The sequence below is a fragment of the Typopeltis vanoorti genome, chromosome 11 (genome assembly GCF_054136105.1).
Source record: "Typopeltis vanoorti isolate ZY-2024b chromosome 11, IOZ_Tvanoo_1.0, whole genome shotgun sequence".
NCBI lineage: Eukaryota > Metazoa > Arthropoda > Arachnida > Uropygi > Thelyphonidae > Typopeltis > Typopeltis vanoorti.
The window spans coordinates 30,046,102-30,064,579 of NC_143559.1; the positions used below are offsets into that span (position 1 = coordinate 30,046,102).

Genomic DNA, 18,478 nt, shown 5'->3' on the forward strand with positions numbered 1-18,478 from the left:
TTCACAAAAAAAAAAAAATTAAAAAAAAATATATATATATATAAGTTATTATGAAGTGTGAATATATGAAGTTACTAACAAAAACAAATTTATGTGAAATAATGATGACGAAGCAGCTGAAGAGGGGTGGGGGTATCCAGAAGGCCAGTTGGTAAGGATTAGTAAGTCTAAAAATAAATTAACTTGTTTATAATTTACTGTGACTATTTAGCCAAACATACTGCTGCAACATTTTCTGAAGAGGGGAGAAGCAGTACAGTTAAAAATAATGATGCACATATTGTGCTTATAAGTTTTCAAATACATGTTTATATTTGTTTACTAATGCCAGGATTCAGAAATAAAGAGAAGAGTTTGTGGCATTAATTCATTCTTTAAGTTTGTCCGAGGTTATCAGTATAGGCAAACTTGGTTAAGTAAGGATAATACACTCATGGAAACAGAAATTAAAGAATACATAATTTTCTGGGAGGATAGGAAAGTATTATCCATGACAGTAGAAAAATTATGCACACTCAGATTTGAAGGGAAACAAGAAGGTAACATATGTAATAGTTTAAGGTCATTTTTTATTATTATTATTATTTGTGACGCCTCCAAGGAGTCCGAAGACTCATCGCGGGAGGACACCCACTGTACAACTGTCCATCTCCACCACTACCGAACTGCTACTACTAATCAACCACACCAGCGTCATCCACGCCCACAACCACCAAAAGTATGTTTTGTCTGAAAATTGCGTCTGTTCTGAAAGGTCGATTTGTCTCTCTGTGGGATGAAAAACCCGAGTTTCCAGGAGAAAAAACTCTGCTACCTCCACATGAGATTGGCTAACTCACCTTCAATTGAAAAAGTCCATATAAAGATTCCTCCCATTATGAGGTGGAGGGCTTCATAATAAATGAACTAATGGGATTTTAGAGGTACTGCAAATGAAGGGTCAATTCTACATGTTGGTAAAATTTTCTCAGAAGGTTGAGCAAGTGATGATTTCAGTAAAATAGGAAAATGTGAAATTGCAGTGTAGTTGATTATGGAAAGCTCTGTAGTCAGGCCTGGAACAATATCATGAAATGATCAGCAAGAGAAAGAAGTTGAGAAGAGGACTAATAAAGACCTAAAACAGAGAAATTAAGGAAATACTGTGAAACAAGTTGTCAATCCATGAAGTAGAAGATGTCAGGCACTGACTTTATTAGGTATGAGGATTCATTTAAATCTTTGTGAAATCTACTATTTGAGGGTTTTTTCGGCAAGAGCTGTGTCAGAGATGCAGTCTTCCGAAAGTCATAAGACACAGTGAAGGAGGATATACATTCTAAATTAAACCATACACCTCTTGCTACTTTTGCACAAGAGGTCAATCTAGTCAACCCATTCACTATTCAAACATACTTATTATAATAAAGTGACTGCTTCCTTGGACAGAGGAGAAGGATACACAGTAATATATACACTCGTGTCTCTTTTTATGCGGATTTGAAGTTATGCGGTATAGTAAGCCCACAGATACGAGACCTTTCAACACTTCTGCGCATGTCAACAGAAGGAGAATCCATTCCGATAATAGGGTAATCCAGCGTTTCCCAAACTTTTCCTACAACAGAACACTTCACAAATCCTGAAATTTTCATGGAACACCTTGGTTATTTTGTAATGTATTAATTAATTTATTTAGCAGATTTTTATTATTAATTAATTAATTGAACATTAATTAATTAATTAAACATCAATTAAACATAAACATCATTAAATTAATTTGTGCTGATTTTCATTGACATATCCCATTATGATCACCAAAAATTGATAATATTATTATAAGTACTTACGAGTGAATGCAGACTTTTTCTCCTGTGTGCTGATAGTTTTCACCTCCTTTTGTACATCCTGGAGATTGATTTGTAGGCTGGAGGTGGATGAATCACTATCTGTTGCGTCACAAATGTCTTCAATAAGAGATTTCTTAACACCAAAATTAAACAAAGTCTCTTGTCTCTTATTCACATTAAAATTTAAATCTGTAGGCCTGTTATTTTTAAAAAATCATGGCACTACAGTTTTGAAACAAGCACTTTCACCCTACAATACGAACTTATGAAGAAAGTATTCAGTATTATTATTATTATTATTATTATTTGACACCTCCAGGGAGTCCAAAGACTCATCGAGGGAGAGTGTGTCAACAGCATCGAACGATTTGTCCCCTTCCAACTACTAACCGTGCTCAAACTTACTTAACTGAGCCATTAGTAGCAGAGGCTCTACTAATCGACCAACCTTTGCCGGCTAGATCTGAGAACCGGATACAGACTACCTTGATCTTCAATTTCAGTGGAAAATTTTCTTTATACTTCCTTGCTGATTGGTCACTAACATTTGCAACGCAGATGTTATTTCGTTCAGTTTTGAGAACAGAGGATACGGTGCACATTGTTGTAATTGGCTTGCAGACAATTTTTATAACCAGTCATAAACAGCGGTATTCCCTTTCCCGAATGTTGAAAGGTTTCAATGTGTGAAAATTAACGATAATTCATGAATACTTCCACATTTAAAAATACACGGCTTGGTCTCTAACATTTGCTACACAGATGTTATTTAGATGTTCTAGGTCTGAGCTTTTCGACATATTCACGAATGTTATTCTCCTCAGAATATTTCCATTATAAAATATTTATTCATGAAAAATGCTTAGAAAACTAAAATGACAAATTCCAGTAGAACTTCTCGCAGAACACTTATTATATCTCGCATGATCATTGTAGTTTTTAAAGTGGTAACTGTTTTGCTTGTATAACAGTTAGAAAATTTTACCATAAAGCATGTGATTTTGCATGTTGTTGACCAACTGGTTCATTGCCGTTGTACATAATGAACAGTGTGTTGCAGCACATTCTGGCATAACGTGATAATGTGTAAGCAGTGAGTGTTCGTGAAGTTTAATTTTGCATGTGAGTAAGTGTTTGTCTTTTTATTATCGAAAGTCTAAATTTTGCTAATTGTTATTTTAAAAATTTAATTTGGCCTAATGGAGAAAAAGAAGCACCAAAGAAAAGCAATTTATATGGAAAAATAAAATTGCAATTTTAGATCACTTAGCAAAAGGAGAGGGATCTATGGTGATTGGTAAACATTTTAATTTAGGCGAATCTACTATAAGAGCAATTAAAAAGAATGAAGTCACAATAAGAAAATCTGTCATTTCTGGCACAAAACTAAGTGCAAAATTATAATTGTACTCAAGAGCTGCTTTATTAGAAAACATGGAACGAGCGCTCGTAATTTGGATTGAAGAATTAACTCAAAAAAGAATTCCTATAAGTGCTTATTTAATTAAACAAAAATCTCTTCGGTTTTATGAACAGATGAAGCAATTGGAGCCATCTACTTCCGCTTCTCAGGCTGATAAAGAATTTTCGGCTAGCAAAGGGGTTAACCGGGTTTTTAAAAAGGAACACACTTCATAGCGTGAAGATTACAGGCGAGGTTGCAGCAGCAGATGAAGAAGCAGCCAAAATTATTGAAGATGGTGGATATTGTCCCGATCAAGTGTTTAACACTGACGAAACAGGATTGTTTTGGAAGAAAATGCCTAGTCGAACTTACATCACAAAGTCAAAGATCGAGTAACGTTGTTACTTTGTAGCAATGCATCAGGAGATTGAATGATGAAACCCCCCTCCTAGTAAATCGATTTCTAAGACCATGTGCTCTAAAAGGCAAAGATCTAACATAGCTGCTGGTACATTGGATGGCTAATACAAAGGCCTGGGTAACAACTGCTGTATTTACTGAACGGGTTGGTAAATACCATTACCATTATTATGGGCAACTCCAGGGAGTCATTAGACTCATCGAGGGAGGCCCCAAATCATATTCATCACAACTATTTGACATTCATACAGTATCTATCATACCTCGCCTTAAACTCATTCACTGTCACAGCATCCACCACAGACTCAGGGAGCGCATTCCTTTGCTTTGTACTTTATATTTATATTTAATTTAATTTACTTTATATTTAATTGCTTTGTACCAGAAGTGGAAACATATATGAAACAAAAAGCTCTTGATTTTAAAGTTTTATTAATTGTTGACAATGCACCAAGCCATCCGCATTTAGAACATCCACATGTGCAGGTAGTGTTTTTTCCACCCAATACAACAAGCATTATTCAGCCATTAGATCAAGGCATAATTGCTACTTTTAAAAAATATTACATTAAGCACACTTTTCAATTTATATTGGATAAACTAGAAAATGAATCATTAACAGTAACTGACATTTGGAAAAAATTTTCTATTTTGGACTGCTTAAATCATGTTGCATCTGCTATCACTGAAATAAGACCACAAACTTTAAATGCCTCCAGGAAAGCAGCTTGGCCTGGATGTGTTGCAAACAGTGCAACCATGCAAACATCTACATTATGAGCTGAAATCATTACTTTGGCACATGAAATTGGTGGAAAAGGTTTTGATACATTTAGCCAGAACGATGTAGATGAATTGCTTGTGAATAATGCCTTAAGTGACAATGATATTAATGGATATCGCTTAACTTTAGATATTGTCGAAGATCCAGAAAACGATAGTGAAGCAGAAGAAAAACATGTCCCCTCACTGCAAATATAATTCGAGAAGGTCTTGAACTGTGCAATAAATTGGAAAATCATTTTCTTGTTAATGACACAAATTCTGAACGAGCCTTTAAATTCCAACTTGAGCTGAAGAACTGTATGTCTCGATATCGCAAGCTGTATAAAAAATTTGTGAAATCATCATCGCAAAGTTTAATCACTGATTACATTGTCAGAAGAAAAAATCAGCACAGAACGAAGGTTAAGCTAATTCTGTTTGTGAAGAACCATTGCCTTTACCATACAGATCTGATGTGTTGACTATCTCTTCTGGATGAAAGTGATTTTGCACCAGTTCGCAAACATTGCTGAATTTTGTCTAATAGCGACGATAATTCTGATGACAAAATGTAAAAAAAAAAATTATTACTTTTCAATAAAATTAAATGAATAAAGCTTTAAAACAAACTTAGGCATTCTTATTTTCTTGAATTTTCATAAACTTTTTTTATGCGATTTTAGGTTTATTTTAATTCATTGCTTCAGTTTTATGCGGTTTTAGAAAATTATGGAACGTATCCCTAATTTTTCAACGTAAGTTAGGCTTTTTTGTGCGATTTTTTATATGCGGTTTTCTGTGGAACGTATCTACTGCATAAAAAGAGACCCGAATGTACTTAGATTTCGCAAAGGCTGTTGATAGAGTACCTCATGATAAATTGATAGTCAAACTAGAGCAGATGGGATTGGATATTAAAGTAGTGCATTGGATTGGAGACTGGCTATCTGATAGGTATCAACAAGTTGTGTATGGGGGGAGCGATATCCAGGAAAAGGAAAGTCACTAGTGGAGTGCCTCAGGGGTCTGTTTTAGGGCCATTACTGTTTAACTTGTATATTAATGATATTGGTGAAGATTTGGATGGAGATATTCAGTTATTTTGCAATGATGCAAAGTTGGGACAAACCATGAAATGCAGAGAGGATGATATGGCCTTATAAGAAGACTTGAATAAATTGAGTGATTGGGTATGGAAAAGGGGATATGAGTTCAATGTTGCAAAATGTAAGGTTTCAAAATTTGGAAAACAAAGATGGGATGCAGAATTTATGCTTGGCGAGGATATATTGTTGGAGGTGGAAGAAATAAGAGATCCGGGGTGATAGTGGATAAGGATCTGAAATTTAGGGGACACATAGCCAAAATTGTGAAGACAACACAAAGGCTTCTGGGAATGATGCGGAGGACATTGACGTGTAGAAGTAATGAGATTCTTGTTCCGTTGTATAAGGCTTTGATTAGCCCACACATGGACTATTGTGCCCAGATTTGGTCACTGGGTTTTCAGAAGGATGAAGAGATGTTGGAAAGGGTCCAAAGGCGATTGACGATTGACAAATATGGAGAAGATGTAATTTGCAGAGTCTGGTAGACAGGAGGAAGAGGGGAGATATGATAGAGACCTACAAGTTGGTAAGGGGTTGTTATAGGATCAATGCTGGAGAAGTTCTAGAGAAAATAGTGGGAGATCAGGGGAGAACCAGAGGTCATCCCTGGAAACTGTATAAAGAGGGTGTGAGGGGAGTGAGGGGCAGGTTTTTTTTATTCAGAGTTGTGAATGATTGGAATGCCTTGCCTAAGAGTGTGGTGTATGCAAGGCATTTGAATGTGTTCAAGGCATGGTATGATGAGCTGTGTGTGTGATAAAAGGACCTCCCAGATGTGTCTTTGACTCCGTGAGGTCTTGGGGTAATAATAATAATAATGACTTTTGTATCTTATTTTTCAATACCATAAAGTTTAATAATAAAGAAGCTACTTACAGGTTCTTGATACTTTTTGCATAACTCCATCTCTGCTTGCAATCGTTCTTTGCTTATGGTATACAAACTTTGTGAGTGACTTTTTCTAAGGTCCTCAAGCTAAATGAGAAAACAATTCTTTCAGCTGCAGCAAGGTAAGAGAATCCATGATTCTGATTAAATATTAATCAGAATATAAATGCAAATTACTTATGCAAAATATCTTTTTCTTCATAATATATTTACCAAATGTTTCATGATCATCTTATTTATGTTATAAAAGAAGGAAGCCCAAGAATAAATACTAGAGCATTAGCAATGCAATATAATGTCATGAAATTGAGTAGAACAGCATGGTCTAATTATAACTAAAGTGTTAGCAAGGTTCAGTAAAATATAAACATTAAAAATAAAAACGAGCACAAAGATATATATATATAGTTGATCGATGTGAGCTGTTAAAAAAAATAGTAAATAAATAAATAAAAAGAGATAAGTATTAGTAGTAAGGAAGGATTTTATTGTGTTTATTTCATTACCAATACTACTTTTTAAGTTTGCTCTAATGAAACTGATTTTTTTTTGTATGATTAGTATGGTCTTTTGTTAGGCTGCCAATTGTAGCACATTGTCACCCAACCCACCACCATTTCAAGACTACATTATTCATAGTATAGTTGAGGATCTCGTAGCTTGCTATGCATGCGGCATGTATGCATCCTTTGACTTTAAAATGTGACAGGTGAGAAACAAACGTGTGCACATAAAATGCAGGGGAAGCATTGGGAGGCAAGTATTTCAATCTTGGGATCAGTAGCAGCATAGATCGTGCTTTGGAAATGGGTGAATGTCAGTTTGTGGATATCAATAGTATGTTAGAAGGTGAAGAAGACGTGAAAGACATACATAAGGATTTGACTTGGGAAGTGTGGCAGAGGGAGATGGTTTATCTGATGGCCCTGATTGTGTGTGTATGTCAGTTGAAAGCAGGATGTCTAGAGACAGAAATAGAACTGCTGAGAAACATGGAAAGCAAAAAGACTGTTGTGGAGAGTGAAGGAAGAGATTAGGAGGCTGGAGAGATTGGTTAGTGGAAGGAGAAGGAGAGTACGGCAGGAGATAGCAAGAGAGAGAGAGAGAACAACCAGAGAATGGAAGAGACACTGGAAAAGAGGAAATTGGAGAAAGTCAATGTGGAAGCAAGGCCTTGATTGTGTGTGTGTGAATGTCAATTGAAAGCAGAATGTCTAGAGACAGAAATAGAACTGCTGAGAAACATGGAAAGCAAGAAGACTGTGTTGTGGAGGGTGAAGGAAGAGATTAGGAGGATGGAGAGATTGGCTAGTGCAAGGAGAAGGAGAGTATGGCAGGAGATAGCAAGAGAGAGAGAGAGAGAGAGAACAACCAGAGAATGGAAGAGACACTGACATTGGAGAAAGTCAGTGTGGAAACAAGGGTCAAAGCTCTGATGAGAAAAAGCGAAAGAGGAGAGAAAAAGAGAGGAAGCAGAATGAGTCAGGGATGCCAGAGAGAAGAACGAATGAATCTATTTAGATAATTCATTTATTCATGTATAGGGATTCGATGATTCAGGGTTTGTAAAGAAGTACTTGCTGGGTGAAATGATAGAGAATGTGGCAAGAACAAATGAAGTGAGGTAAAAATGTAGAGGAGGTGATAGTAAGGTTTGGTACAAATAATCTGAGAGGTAGCATGAATTGCATAGTGAGAAAATTGAGATTGATATTAGGCACAGTGCAGCAGAAATTTGTCAAAGGGAAGATAATGTGTTGCTCTGGTATGATGATGTGGAGTGGAGGAGGGCAGTGAAGATGAATCAGATGATAGCAAGAATGTGTAGGAAGAGAAGTCTAGGATATATGGATGCATAGATTATATTTGAGGATAGAAGAGAGCCATATGCAAGAGATGGATTACAATTGAATACAGAAAGATGCGGGCATTTGGAAAGACTACTGTTTTCTAGGCAAGAAAGTATGTTAGGGCATGGAAACTAGAATTGCAATGGGTGAAACATAGCAGAAATGCCTCATGTAGGAATAGTGGCTTGATAAATAAGAGGATATTGCAGAGCTCAGTAGATAATGACAATAAAAATAATGGCAATGCACTGGTCTGTATAGAAATGCTAGGAGTATTAGGAATAAAAGGAATGAGTTTCTTCACTAAGACCAAAGATTTGGCATTAGTGAAGGCTAACTGAGGAAGATGTTCTATTAAGGGTAGAAATTGCAGAGTATAGCATATATTTTGGCAGCCTAGGGATGATAAACGTTGTGGTGAAGTGTTACTCATGATAAGATATATTCTGACTTCTTGGTGGGGGGGGGGAAATCACAGCGAAAATAAGACTATTGGCTTTGAGAGTATTATTACTATTATTGCACAGGTACCTCCAATCAGTCCTAAGACTCATTTTGGAAGACCCAAACTGTCCTCACAATATCTATCGTACTTCTCCTTGATTCTATTAACAGACAAGCACTCACAACTGACAACCCATTCCATTCATTCGTCACTCCTCAAGCAAAAAATTACTATTATTGCACAGGTACCTCCAATCAGTCCTAAGACTCATTTTGGAAGACCCAAACTGTCCTCACAATATCTATCGTACTTCTCCTTGATTCTATTAACAGACAAGCACTCACAACTGACAACCCATTCCATTCATTCGTCACTCCTCAAGCAAAAAATATAGTACTCACATCCTTGCTAACCACACTCTCACCAATTTTCAGGGATGACTTCTTGTCCTGCCCCCACTAGCCAAGTACTGAAATATTTCCTCTGTATTACTTCTAGAAAAAGGATATGTGGTGTGAGACAGATGTTATATGACAAGATATTTAGTGGTATGTTGTTATAGACCAGGGAATATAGATAGTGTATACTGCTCCAGAAGTATACTGCTATCTATAGTTCTTTGAAGTTCAACATTCACAACAACTTTTTCATTTTGCTGAAATAAAGAGCCAAAAGGCTTCACTTCGGCTATGCAAAATTATACAAATTAAGTGAATATTGAATCCAACATTATTTCATAGCCGAGTATATAGAAACTACAAGAGTTTCGTGCCAAACATAGAAACTATAAAAGTTTCGGCGGATCCAGGCGTAAGCAACCTTTTAGGACAGGGGGCAACATGTAGTAAAGGTGGAGTAAGTTCTGATCGCTTTCCTTAGTATTTTCCATAATGTAAAGCACATCTCCTTGCAGACAAGTATGATGCTATGCATTATGGAAGGGGGGAGGGGGTCACTACCCAGACCAGGTTCGACCTTTGTTGACTTCTCATCAGTGGAAGCCAGACCCAGATGTAAATACCCAGGTTGAAGTGATGCAGAAGTCATACTTTACCATGTTTGGCACGAAACTCTTGTAGTTTCTATATATTCAGCTATGAAATAATGTTGGATTCAATATCCACAATTTGTATAATTTTGCATCACCAAAGTGAAGCCTTTTGGCTCTTTATTTCAGTAATTCTTGGTACCTTTTAAAATGCAACCTCTTTTGGCATCTCGTATGGTAGATTACTTCTGCATCACTTCAACCTGGGATTTACATCTGGGTCTGGCTCCCACTGATGAGAAGTCAACAAAGGTCGAAACTGGTCTGGGTAGTGATTCCCCCTTCTATAATGTGTAGCATCATACATGTCTGCAAGGAGATGTGTTTTACATTATGGAAAATACTAAGGAAAGTGATTAAAACTCACTCCACCTTTACCACAAGTTGCCCCTGTCCTAAAAGGTTACTTACGCTTGGCTCCACCGAAACTTTTATAGTTTCTATGTTCAACACAAAATTCTTTTAGTTTCTATATATTCGGCTGTGAAATAATGTTGGATTCAATATCCACTTAATTTGTATAATTTTTTATTTTGTTTTAATTCCTTCTTTCTCTTCAACTTTTTGTTGATTCATGGTATTAATGTCCAACAGGTTAAAGACCCATTACCACAAAAAAATAAAGAGAGAGAGAGAGAGAGAGAGAGAGAGAGAGAGAGAGTGAGTGAGTGAGTGAGTGGAGTGAGTGGAGTGAGTGAGTGAGTGAGTGAGTGTACGTACACAAATACAGTAACATAATAAAGATACACTGTTTCACTTCATAAGAGAGTAAACCAAATATTCAAATTTTAATATTGCTCCCATCCATGAAAGATTATTTGCAAACATATAGTACATTTTATACAATAGGTGGACTAAGGATTTTTCAATTTCATATATTTTTTGTATTTTTAATTTATACATATTTTACATAGTCTGGGAATCGTGCTCTAGAGTTCGAACATGGAACTTTTTCACATCCATGCAAAATGCCTATGGTGGGATTCGAACCTAGCTTGTTGGTTGGAGAGTGGGTATGCTAACCACTCAGTCAACCAGGCCAGCAATTACAGGTCAATTAGTATCTTGCATCATAGCTGAGGACCAAAATCCAGAACTGAAATGATAACCTCATGATTCTCTGTCAGTCAGCATGGCTTTATTAAAGGACATTCTGTTTTGGAAATCTACTTAAGTATTATAACAAGGTGATAAATGCATTGGACAAAAGAGAAAAGATGCATATATAGTAGCACAATTTGATTTTGTAAAGATCTTTAATAGATTACATGATAAGCTAGCTCAACTCATAATCAACTATGAACTTTAGTTGGTAAGGCCTGAGTTTATCTAGGGCAAAAGTAGTCTTTATAAGAGACTATCAATATAAATGTATACAGAGGCAACAGAGTATTTCCTCCCAGAAAATCAGTATTTTTTATCTTGCAAAGTAAACAAACTGCCCAGAAAAACACATAATTAACAGACATAATACACTAACTCCTTGTAGCCCTAGTTGATAAATAACCTAAAATGGATTTAACTTATGTATATATTTTTATTAGCATAAAATTTTTACTCTATTACCAGAGGTCATCCCTGGAAACTGTATAAAGAGGGTGTGAGTAGGGGAGTGAGAAGCAGGTTTTTTTCATGCAGCGTTTTGAATGATTGGAATGCCTTGCTTGAGAGTGTGGTGTCTGCAAAGAATTTGAGTATATTTAAAGCATGATATGATGAGTTGTGTGTATGATAAAAGCACCTCTCAGATGAGTCTTGACTCCATGGGGTCTTGGGTAATAATATTATTATTATCAAGGCATCTTCAGAATTACTTTCAAATTAAACAAGAACAGAAACTGGTATATTCAAAATGACATGTGCAAACTGTATGTACATGATGTAGTGTCATGGTCTAATTAAATTAAAGGTCTAGTAAAAATAACTTTAACAAGATTTAATAATAAATAAAAAAATTAAATTTAAGTTAATTCTGGAATTTGTGAAGAAAAACTTTTTCCCATAAAAGGGATAATTTTTTTTATTCGTAGGAGGATATAACAGCTGCGAGGCCCCTTTTACAGGGAAGTATGGCACCATCTCAATTCCCCCAAATTTTATCTGGGCTCGGGACCGGTATAGCTGATGAATTAAGCCTATGGCTCGGTCTTTAGTATTCCTGACTGTATTCCATGTGTTCACGGGACTGGTTTGCCTGCTTGCAGGAGGAAAAACCTCAGATAAACTGGGGAGAAAAACCCTGCTGCCCACGCCCAAGACTGGCTAACTTGGCTATGTCTGAGAAAGATCCTTAAGCTCCTCACGTCGGCAACGAGAATCAAACCCAGGACACTCCTTTCCCAGGCATATGGTTGCAAAGCGTGTATCCACTAGGCTAACAACACGGACATAAGAGGGATAATTTAAGTCCATTGTTTCTATTTAGATTCAGTCAACATAATGTCTCACAACTCTCTTTGTATAAATATTCCAAAAGATTATTACTTTAATTTTTTTTACCCAAAGAACTCAGTGTTTGGTGATGATCGCATACTCCACAAGTCCTGATTGCTCTGACTCATGGAACTTAACTTAGTTTAAACGTTCATCATGATGCATGGCTGCAGATCTATGTATTTCACCAAAATATGATAATCCACCCTGGATATGCTCCAGGGTGGTCTAAAGGCAAAAGTTTATCTTTAGCTGAGCCTAAAAAAGTAGATATCTTGTTGATAGGACAGAAGGACACTTGAAGGCCAATGGATCCAAGTAGTTAAGCTGTACCAAGAAAAAAATCACACGAAGTCCACCTTCCTTACTAATGCCTTTACCAAATCATATGTCAAAAAGATCATTATAGTTTCCTTTTCATCTGTCTCTCTTTGAAATAGTGATACAGAGGTGATCCATTGTATCACCATTTCCCTGTTAAAAGCATCTTAGGAGGTATATGTTTTTGCTGTGTTCAGGCACACCTAAAAATATACCATCTTTTTTTAATATTCATGCAACAGGTAAAAGTCCTCAGAAGTGGAACACCAGGGCTATTCCAGAAGCTATACAGGCAACACAGCAAGCTTGAGTCCTATCCCCAGATCATGGAGAAGGAGACTTAATGCAACACCCTTCACCCTTAGCAAGCCCACAAGCCAACTTGTCATGGCTAGGCCATCCATGACTTCCATCTTGCTGAAGCAGATTATGTTGGAGGTTTAATGGATTTTTTACAACACTCAAAAAGAATTAAATTAGAATTTAATACTCCTATATTTCGTCCTAGTCACTAGGACATCTACGGGGATTACAAAAACAATTAATGTAACATGCACACAAAAACTTACAATACTAAGCCCAACCACGTGGGTGACACTAAAGTCCTATCTAGGTGGAGCGCCCTCTAAGGGCGGTAGTAGGGTGGCCTGGAATGTAAGGTGGGACCTCTGGTGATGAGTGTTTCCCAAATCATCGGAAGCTTAATGCAACCGTATTTGTTAAGATTTGGTTGGTTTCTGAGAGCTGCTGCTGCTTCTAAGAAAAGTCTCTCTTTCTTGAATTTGCTGTGGTGGAGCATGGTGGTTTTCTTCCATGATACTCTGTGGGTGGTGTCCAAAACATGGTCAGCCAAGCCTGAATGGCCATAGTTGTGTTTAACGATGTACGACTTGTGTTCCTCCAGGCAGATGGATGCTGATCTGCCTGTCTGTCCAAAGTACGCAAGCTTACAGGAACAGGGTACTTTGTAAACTCCAGGCAGAGAGAGAGGGGGGGAAATGATCTTTCGTAGAACGGATAAGGGTAGCAAGTTTGCGGTAGGGCTTATATGCTGTGTGTAGGTTATACTTTTTTATTATCTTGGCTATTTTTTCCGAAGTGCCTCGGATATAGGGTATGGTGATGGCATTTTTAAATTCTTGTTAACGAGAGGGACGGGGAATGGGGGAGAAATTGATTATTTTTTTTGATACTGTGTTCACTGTAGCCATTGGAGAGGAAAGTTCTGTGTATGTGGTTAAGCTCAGTAGTGAGGGCAGTCCCTTTGGAACAAAGATTGTGGGCTCTCTTGGTAAGGGTTTTAATGATGCCATATTGTTGTGAGGAGTGGTGGTGGGAGAGTTTGTGAATATATCTGCCTGTGTGTGTGGGTTTTCTGTATACAGTGAAGACAAGTGTATCATTGGGCAGGCGTATGACTAAGGTGTCTTGGAAGGGTAAACAATTGTGCTTTTCCTTTTCCATAGTAAAACAGAGGCCAAAGGCCTCTCCACCAGACTCTGCAAATTGTATCTTCTCAATCTTTCCTCATACTCAACATTCCAGAGATCAGAAACTACCTTAGTCAGTCGCCTTTGGACCCTTTCCAACATCTCTTCGTCCTTCTGAAAACCAGGTGACCAAATCTGGGCACAATAGTCCATGTGTGGCCTAATCAAAGCCTTATACAATGGAACAAGAATTTCCCTACTTCTACACGTCAGTGTCCTCCTCATCATTCCCAGAAGTCTTTGTGTTGTCTTCGCAATTTTGGCGATGTATCCCCTAAATTTTAGATCCTTATCCACTATCACCCCCAGATCTCTTATTTCCTCTACCTCCAACAATATATTCTCACCTAGCATAAATTCTGCATCCCATCTTTGTTTTCCAAATTTTAAAACCTTACATTTTGCAACATTGAACTCACATCCCCATTTGCTTGCCCAATCACTCAATTTATTCAAGTCTTCTTGCAAAGCCACAACATCTTCACGACTCTTTATGGTTCGTCCCAACTTTGCATCATCTGCAAACAACTGAATATCTCCATCCAAATCTTTGCCAATATCATTAATATACAAGTTAAATAGTAATGGCCCTAAAACAGACCCCTGAGGCACTCCACTAGTGACTTTCCTTTTCCTGGATATAGCACCCTATACACAACTTGTTGATACCTATCAGATAGCCCGACTCCAATCCAATGCACTAATCTAATATCCAAACCCATCTGCTCTAGTTTGACTGTCAACTTATCATGAGGTATTCTATCAAAAGCCTTTGCGAAATCCAAGTATATTACTGTGTATCCTTCTCCTCTGTGCAAGGAAGCAGTCACTTTATTCTGGATCCTAGTTCTCACAAGCTTCTACAACAACTTAACCACAACACCTGACACAGAGATAGGCCTATAGTTTGATGCTTGAGTTCAATCACCTCCTTTATGAAGTGGCACAATCTTGCCCTCCTTCCACTCTTTAGGAACTTGACCAAGTGCAAGACTCGTATTAAAAAAATATGTCAAGGCAGGTGTCAACTCTCTGGCACATTCCTTCAGAATACGCGGTGATATATTATCAAGTCCCACAGCCTTATTTACGTCTAGTTTACTCAACTCCCCAAGCACCTCTTGCTCACTTACAGTCAGTCTCTCCTCCCTATCATCAACTGCTCTAAATCTCTCCATGAAGTCACTTTCACAAGATTGAAAGATCTTTATGAACTGCTCATTAAGTATCTCCACCACACATTCTGCAACAGCTGTCTTTATACCATTTCCTCCAATCAATGTCATCCTTCCATAATCATTCTTTCTTTTGCTGGCTACATATCGAAAGAACTCCCTAGGATTTTTTTGGCTTCATTAGCTAACTGCTGTTCACACCTCTATTTAGCTACTCTCACCAACCAAGTCACCCTCCTTGCCTGGTCTTTGTAGACCTCATAAAATTGGTTACTTCCACTTCTCTTATGCTGCCTCCACAAAGCCCTTTTTCTCTGTATCGTATGCTTAATCTCTTTATTCATCCATCTCACACCTACCTTATTTAACCTTCTCACCCTTGGAATACATTTAGACATTGCATCTACTAAATAGTTTTTGAAAATCCCCCAAGCTGAATTGATCTCTTTTCCAGCTAACTTCTCATTCCATGCTACACCTGCAAGCAGTCTCCTGAGCTCTTCATAATCACCCCCCTTGTAGTTCCACATATACCCTTTTTTCACAGGGGTCCTTACACTGCTGGCAACCACCCAGGTAATCACCTCATGGTCACTTTCACCAATTGGTGGATGATTTGACACCTCATTGATAATTACATCCTCCGATGAGATGACCAAATCCAAGACCTTTAATCCTCGTGTGCCCTCTGTTACATACTGTCTGAAGTAGTTATCCCTCAAAAACTCAAGAAACTCATTTTCTTTACTTCCAGATGCTATCTCTTCATTCAAGTCTATATTGCCATAATTAAAATCACCCATAATGATCACCCTTTTCTTATTTGCTTGGCTAATTTGACTATATATTTCGCTATCACCACCATCCACATTACCTGGTCTATAACAGCATCCCACCAAGTATTTGATTCTATTCACCTCTATCTCACACCATACTGCCTCAAAACCACTGGCCCTATTTCCTTCTTGCATCTCTACCTTGTATGGACATAACTCTTTCTCTATCATCAATAGCACTCCCCCTCCTCCCTTCTATCCTCACGAAACATATCATACCCTTCCATCTATATTCCTGTTAGGATGTCGTCCTCATCTAACCATGTCTCACTTATTCCGACAATCTTTGGATGAACAGACGCAATTAGTGCAACCATTTCATCCACCTTGTTTCTTTTACTTCCAGCATTGGTATACAAACATGACAGCTCATTTCTGGATCTACAGCTAGTTCCACTGATACCACTCACTCGATGCGATCTCTCCATGCTGGACTGGGGCCATTTCCCTTTCTGCGTCTTCATTTTAGAACCCTTTTCAATTTCATCTGTTTCCTCTTGATCCCAGGTCATCCCATTTCTTTCCTGCCTACACATGTTCTCACCTCCTCTTGGAGCATCCACCTTTCTCACACTGTGTACCCCTGTCCACCCTGAGCCTCCCCGTTTCCCTATTCCTCTTGCATACCCATTCTCTCATTTTCTATACTCATACCACTCACTTCCCCATTCATTTCCACTTCTTCAATCTCTCCTGTCTTACTCTCCTGCTCTTCCACATCACTCCCCCCCCCCCCTTGATCTGATTCATTCTCTCTATTCACTTCTCTACCTTCCAGCAGCAGTCTCTCCAAGCGACTCACACCATAACCACTCAAATGCAATCCATCACTCCCATACAGCTCACTTCATCCCTCAAACTCATTCCACACATTAACAAACTGTACTCCCATGTTCTCACACATTTCAGCCAGACTATCATTCATTAATCCATGCTCTCTGCCTCATTTCACCACAATCATACCTAGGCAACACACTGACTACCCTTCCTGTCACACTATTCTCTTTTATCTTTCCAAGCAGCCTTCTGACATTCATTCTGACATGTTCTTTGTTCTCTCTCAAATCATTTGTACCAATTAATACAATTAACTCTTTTGCTCGCTCCCGCCTCATATCTAATGCCTCAATCGCACTACTCATTTTACTGCCTGGAAAACATACCTTGTGCATTTTATCCTCTAGCACACCGTTAATAATGGAGTCGCCATACCACGACACTCGCTCATCTTTCGTTAACTCTTTCATGCCATCATGATTTATTTTAATAGTTTTGACCTGAATTCTCTTAATTTCATTCTGCATCCATTTCATTTCTTGTCTCATCCAATCCACTTCACTTTCCGGATCTCGTGACACATTCTTTCTATCATTAAATCTTTCTAACTTTCTAACTCTCAACCCCCCCCCCCTTCTCACTTTCCCTCTCATTCATCCTTCTTTGTTTTCGTACTTTCGGTCCAACATACGTCCAACTTTTGCTATCATTCTTCTCACTTTCACTCTCATTTATCTTTCTTTGTTTCTGTACTTTCGGACTAACATGCATCCAACTTTTGCTATCGTTCTTCTCAGTTTTACTCTCATTCATCTTTCTTTGTTTCAGTACTTTCAGTCCAACATTTGCCATCGTTCATTCTTTTTTCGCTATCATTTATTCTTTCGATTTTTTTCACTTGCGATTTCTGCATCACGCCATTTCTACTTTCAGTCGTTCTCTCAATTTTGTTTCTTTCTGCCACTCTCACCTCACTTCCGTCCCTTTTAACATCCGTTACAGTTTTCTAATCGCTGTTTTTTCTTTTTTCCTGATTGTTTAACATTTTTTCGCCTCTCTTTCCCACCATCCTTCTCTTTCAAACGTGCACTCGCGACACAATCGTTACTGACACTTTCTGTCATCAATTTCATATTTGCATTCATCAGTTCCTTATTCAGGTCACACTTCGCACACACCCTTTTTCCATCCGTGCTAAACATCCACAAATCATTTATGTAATCGAAGGAATATAAGTATATTACTGAATTTATATATATAATTTATGCGGAATTTATATATATAATATAATATAATTGTGAAGACAACACAAAGGCTTCTGGGGATGATGCGGAGGACACTGACGTGTAGAAGTAGGGAGATTCTTGTTCCATTGTATAAGGCTTTGATTAGGACACACATGGACTATTGTGTGCCCAGATTTGGTCACCGGGTTTTCAGAAGGATGAAGACATGTTGGAAAGGATCCAAAGGCGACTGACTAAGGTAGTTTCTGACATCTGGAATGTCGACCCATCATAGGATCAATGGTGGAGAAGTTCTACAGAGAATAGTGGGAGATAAGGGGAGAACCAGAGGTCATCCCTGGAAACTGTATAAAGAGCGTGTGAGTAGGGGAGTGAGAGGCAGGTTTTTTCCGTGCAAAGTTGTGAATGATTGGAATGCCTTGCCTGAGAGCGTGGTGTCT

The 18,478-nt window shown here is 37.9% G+C and overlaps 1 protein-coding gene across 3 annotated transcripts in view; it reads right to left on the minus strand.

The window, feature by feature from the left end:
• LOC150101407 (1-phosphatidylinositol 4,5-bisphosphate phosphodiesterase classes I and II-like) overlaps window positions 1-18,478 on the minus strand; it is a 965,056-nt gene that overhangs the window by 117,113 nt on the left and 829,465 nt on the right. For all 3 annotated transcript variants that reach the window (XM_090400893.1, XM_090400892.1, XM_090400891.1), the window contains one exon: window positions 6,405-6,503. In XM_090400893.1, the coding sequence (XP_090257019.1) occupies window positions 6,405-6,503 (99 nt within the window). The remainder of the gene's footprint in view (window positions 1-6,404; window positions 6,504-18,478) is intronic.